This window comes from Microtus ochrogaster, chromosome 7 (assembly GCF_000317375.1).
Source record: "Microtus ochrogaster isolate Prairie Vole_2 chromosome 7, MicOch1.0, whole genome shotgun sequence".
NCBI classification, from domain to species: domain Eukaryota; kingdom Metazoa; phylum Chordata; class Mammalia; order Rodentia; family Cricetidae; genus Microtus; species Microtus ochrogaster.
The window spans coordinates 60,586,108-60,591,965 of NC_022014.1; the positions used below are offsets into that span (position 1 = coordinate 60,586,108).

Genomic DNA, 5,858 nt, shown 5'->3' on the forward strand with positions numbered 1-5,858 from the left:
CCCCAAAGAGAGGGAGTAGGTCCTTTTTAAAGCAAAAGACACAAGTAAAGGGGTTAAGGCTGATATAAGAAATAATTTTTACCATTTGAGGTTAAGTCTTGCGTGACGGTACAGTCCAGGAATCTGTAGCTTGCAATAACATTTTACAACTACTAGAACAATTTGTGACAGCAAGGTATTTGCACACGTTTAACAGGGCCTTTGTGAAAGCTTACTCACACATGCCTGTGGCTACCGAAACACAGCTCGAGACCCAGATGGGCTCCTGTCTTAATTTTTAAACAGCCGTTCTTCATGTAACTGCAGAGACTATGGGACAAGGGTCATGTAACAGAAGAAGTGGGGTAGGCAGCTAATATCTTTTTTTAAAATTACAGTGGACTCTACAAAAATCAAAAATTTCCTTTAAAATTTGAAATTTCTCAACTGTGGGCTCCTTAAACATCAAAATTAAGTTAAATATTTTTTACTTCAAGAGGGAAGAACCAGGACACAGTCACGGGCAGATCAAAGTAAAATCAAACTCCCAACAGCGGAAATAAAGCAATGTCTGGGATCCATTTACAATCGTCTGAGATCCTCCAAAGGGCTTGGGTCCCTTCTGCAGCTCCTCCCTCTGCAGCACAGTTTGTCTTCCAGGTTCGGGCAGGCTCCCCTTCACAACCACTGCTGTTCTTCATGGTTGTCCCATGGTACCAGCATCTCCAAAATACTGGGGTCTTCTGCTGCAGCTGGGCTGCGCTTTAACCAATAGCATCTCCTAGGCACTCTTCCAAGTCTCAAATTCTCTGCAGGACCCCTTCAACCTGGGCCTCCAACTGATACTGAGGCTGTACCTCCACCAATGACTTCTTCTGGCCTTTTACAATGCCAGTTCTCAGCTGCTCTCCATGACCCCTTTGGGCCTTCAAAACCAGTACCAATGCTTATAATACCTAGTTCAGCCAACAGAGCCAAGGGCAACTTTGGTGGCCTCTGGAATACAGCTTCTGTGTCCTGACTTTCAGGAAACACCTCCCAGAAGATGTCACCTCAGTGATGCTGGCCTCTTCTTAATCACCACTAATTCCTCAGCTCCGGCTCCCAGCCTCAATTGTCCCACTAAAGTAACGGTTTTACTATAGTGGTTCCCGTTTCTCGTGGACTACAGCTAGATTTTCAGCTCCAGCTGACCAGACACCATAGATTCTTCACACCAATTGCCCCGTAGAGCCTTTGCTTCCTGCTGAAACTTCACAAGCCACGCTTCTGTTGTCTGCGTTGCTTTTAGCACTCATATCTTCTAACTCCTACAGAACAGACCACTGAAGGCTCAACACCCAAAGGCCTTTCTTCCACAACCCTCCCCAATGTAAGCAAATTTTTAAATTTTTGTTTTTCAAAATTTCAGGTTTGCCACAATAGCCTGCTTCTGTTATCAATTTGTCATTTTTAGGGTTACTATTTCTGTGATGAAACACCATGACCAAGGCAACTTGGGGAAGAAACAGTTTCTATTAGTTTATGCTTCCAGGTCACAGTCCATCACTGAGGGAGGTCAGGACAGGAACTCAAGCAGGGCAGGGACCTGGAGGCAGGATCTGAGGCAGAGGCCGTGAAAGGGTGCCGCTTACTGGTTTGTTCCCCATGACTTGCTCAGCCTCCCTTCTTACGGAACCCAAGACCACCAGCCCAGAGGTGGTGCCACCAGCCCAGAGGTGGTACCATCCACAATGGGCTAAGTGCTTCTCTGTCAATCACTAATTAAGAAAATGCCCTACAGGCTTGCCTGCAGCTAGATTTTATGAAGGCATTTTCTTTTCTTTCTTTTTTATTTATGCTCTATCTGCATTTATGCCCTTATCGTCTATCTGCATGCATTCCTTTATGGCAGGAGAGGGCATCAGATTCAACTATAGATGGTTGTGAGCCACCATGTGGTTCCTGGGAATTGACTCATGACCTCTGGAAGAGCAGCCAGTGCTCTTAACCTCTGAGCCATCTCTCCAGCCCTGGAGGCATTTCCTTAATTGAGATTCCCTCTCCTCAGATGACAAGTTGACATAGAACTCTCCAGAACATCCTACCACTTGTCATGCTTTTCCTTCCATGATAGATTTTGTTGCTCTGGACCTGTCAATCAAATAAACCCATTCTTCTCTAAATCGTTCCCCCCCCCAGGGTGTTTTATTATATTATCATCAACAACAAATACTCTGCTCTTCCTATGTTTGGGATGTGAGGGCATCCTGACTGTGACATGCAATTCGTTGATTTTTTTTTTTGAGGGTTGATTTGACCTCAGTCTGAAATGGTAATTCTGCCTCCTGAAATCTCAGAAAGAGAGCGTGTTTTTGAGAGCTGTCTCTCCCCTCCCCCCATCTTCTATTCCTCTCTGGGACTGGGATTAAAGTTGTGCACCACTGGGATTAAAGGTACATGTCATTGTGGCTACTGGGATTTAAGGTGCATGTCACTGTGGCTACTGGGATTTAAGGTGTGTGTTATTGTGGCTACTGGGATTAAAGGTGTGTGTTACTATAACCTGGTCTATAAGCCTGACTAGTGGTACTGTTTTACTCTCAGATATTTAGGTAATCTTTGTTTATTAAAATACAATTGGAATGCCACCACATGACTGATTTTACTGGTAAGGCTGGCATCCCTCCCCTTCCTCCCTCACCACTCCATGCATATTCCTCCTGATGCTGCACGTTCCTTCCTTGACAGATACAGACAATTCTCCCATCAAGGGTATATGAGTAGTTGTGCTCCAGATGAGCTTGTAAGCTCCATATTTGGAGTCCTTCCTCATTTTGAGTCCCCCTCCACACACCCAGGAAGAAAGCAGAATTCACTTCCCCAGCCTCCCTTGCAGCTATGACATTGTCATGTGACCAGGACTCCGGCAATGAAAGGCAGGGAGTATCAGGCAGTAGAGAGGCACCACTTGCAGGTTATGGTGCATTAGGAAGGCATGAAGCTTTGAGGAGCAAAAGTGATGGAGTCCTGCTGGGGTCACTTGTATAAGGCACATTTGTGGTTAGAGCCGAGGTGCTTCTGTGGTTGCAGCCACGTGAAGCTCATGCTGGGGGCCCTGAGAAGAATGTGCTGCCTTCGACAAGTCTGACTCCATGATCCCCAATCTATGATTTGCTCTGAATTGACCTCGAGCTGTTGGACTGGAGATCTGGTCATCTGGTGCTCTCTCTGAGAGGAGGCTTTTAAGTGGAGTTCGAGCGGCAATTATCCATTATTGATTTACGGCTGTGTTAGCCTTCTCCCTTTACCCACCAGTGGTGAGCATGCAGATTCAGGCCATTTTCAAACATTTGGGAAGCTGTAGTTTTGAGGGACCTCACTAAATGAAGGAAATGTCTCGGGCACTGGTGCTAATCCTCACGGGTCACTCAGGGCCAGGGTCAGTGCCACACAGGTGTCTGCTTGAGCATCATACATCACTGGAGACAGAGGTATGCTTCGTTTCTTCTGGAAACGCTGTCTCTCTACACTTACAGACCTCGGAGCTTTTGTCTGGGCTGTGGAGCCATTGAAAGCAGTCTTGGGAACGTGACAGCCCCATGTTCAAATCCCAGCATGGTTATATGCCAACTTCATGGCCCTGGCCACATACTTAGCCTCCCTTAGCCTTAGTTTCTTTTTTTTTCCCAAGCCAAACTGTATCCAGCTTTATTAAAGACACTTTCCATAAACAATCATGGTTTTCCAGGCAGAACATGGGCAGACAATCAGTAACAGTATACAAGAACTTCCAAACTCCCTTCTTGTATCGACTACCAAAATCAGAAAGCCACTATAAAACCCGGTGAGTCTTCATTGGATGCTCTGCAAAGGGAGAGGAGCTCAGAGTGAGGGCTGACATTTCACATCGAGGATGTTGTTTCACAACTCTTCACAAGCCGACCCTGACTTTCAGGAAATGAAATGAAAATGGCAGAATTATCAATCTGCAGATCCACAATCTTCTATAAAAGGAACCGCTGCGCTTTTGAGGACACTCAATGATATCACTGCAAAGTCCGGATTGCCCAACAGACTGGCAAAACCAATTTTGGGGATCAGGTTCCAACAGGTCTCTGGTCTTAAGGGAGTTAAGTCTATGTTGATGGTACAGGGGGAGGAGGATATAAAAATGAACTGAGTTTTCCCACACAAGGCATGTTGTGCCATGGTGGCCACACATGTCAACATGTCCCCAGGACGCCTCTCCTGGGAGCCAAGAGGAGTCTTTCAAAATTACCAGGGAAAGATGTTTTCCATCATGAACCATCATTCATCCAGCTTGGGAGACTGCTAGTGACACATGTTCCTCCCCACCCAAAACAATGAAGTGTTCTGTGTACTAACAACATAGCTTTAAAAAAAAAAAGTAAAACAAAATTCTGCATTTTTATAAAACTTGATAAAAAATAATATTTCAAACTGTACAGTCACCAGAAGTACACAGTTATCAAAAACGCACACATTTCACTTGGCGTCTCCAGCACCTTCAGCTTTTTGTGCCTGGTCTGTTTTGGCGTCTCCATTCTCTGCAGGATTATTGGCATCCTTACCAGCATCGGCCTTCCCCTTCTTCCCCTTGGGTACCTTCTGTCCCTTCTTTGCGGGGGCCTTTTTAGGCTTGGGCTCTGGCTTTGGAGGAGCAGGTTTAGCAGACAACCTTGCCGATCTTCTCTGTGGCTCGTCCTTCACCTTGGCTTTATCTCCTTTAGCATCCCCTTCAGCCTTTCTTTTGGGCATGGCGGAGGCGGGGGGGGAGCGTTGGCGCTGAACGCGGGGCTGCAGCGGTGCGCGGCTCGGGCCCGTCCGGGGGTCGTTCTCGCTGCTTCTTCACACTGCTCCTAGCCTTAGTTTCTTAATAAGTGAAATTGGGACAACGATTTCTTTATGTTCGATGAAATACTGTTTGCGTGTCAAGGGAACAGTTTTGATATGCTCTCCCAAGTTTATTTCTATCCAGCATAAAGTCATTCCTGCTCTTAATATCTTAGAGTGGTAATCATTTACTTGCTTCTAACTCTGCAATTGCACGGGGCTCAGGAGTGTCAGTTCATAGGCTGCCTCCACATGGATGCTGCGCCCAGGAAGCCCTCCTCATGTGGTTGCACCTAGCTAAGCTCCTTCAGCAGCTGGGGACTGGCTAGGTCTATTTGCTCCCTCGTCTCTCCCCTCTCTTTCCCTCCTCTCCCCTCCCGTCCTGTATGCGCCAGGACTTCTCTTTTGCCCTGTATCTTCCTGGACTTGACAAGGCAGCAGAAGGCAAGAAGGGAGTGCGAAACAGTGGAACTTCAGGAATGATGTGGGTCATTTCTGCTGCCTCTCATTGGTGCCGGCAAACTGAACTCAGCGGAGAATCGATACATGCAAGGCCATGACAGCAGAGAGGGGGTCCACATGGGGCCTGTGGTGAAAATCACACAGCAATCTTGTGGGGTTTTTTTTTTCTTGTCCTCTCCCCGCTCGCCGACGGAAGCTCCCAGGCTCACACATGAAAGAAAGACAGTCAGCAAAGGACAGGAAACAGATAGAGCAATAAAGGATCTTCCTGGAATCTGGACTGTTCGGGAAGACAAGGTCTTGAGGCTGGGATTCTGAAGTTGAGATTAAGGAAACCAGGCTAATTGGAAGTCAGTTGCTGAAACGCTTTTTCTTTTGGTCCACCAACCAGCTCCCAAATCATGACACAGAAATGCTCAACCTAGCTTAGTCTCACTTCTGGCTAACTCTTTTACCTTAAACTAACCTATTTCTCTTTATCTACCCTTTGCTTGGAGGCTTTTTAGTGTTTCCTTCCCTCTGTATATCTTACTTTCACTACTTCTCTGTCTGTTGACTGGCGGCTGCTTGTCAGGCCCTGG

General features: G+C 46.6%; 1 protein-coding gene across 1 annotated transcript; it reads right to left on the reverse strand.

Annotated features, from left to right (window-relative positions):
• Window positions 1–3,637: 3,637 nt before the first annotated feature.
• Window positions 3,638–4,822, reverse strand: LOC101990022 (non-histone chromosomal protein HMG-17). The gene has a single exon (XM_005350441.3). The coding sequence runs from the start codon at window positions 4,738–4,740 to the stop codon at window positions 4,468–4,470; it is 273 nt and encodes a 90-aa protein (XP_005350498.1). The 5' UTR covers window positions 4,741–4,822; the 3' UTR covers window positions 3,638–4,467.
• Window positions 4,823–5,858: the final 1,036 nt, after the last annotated feature.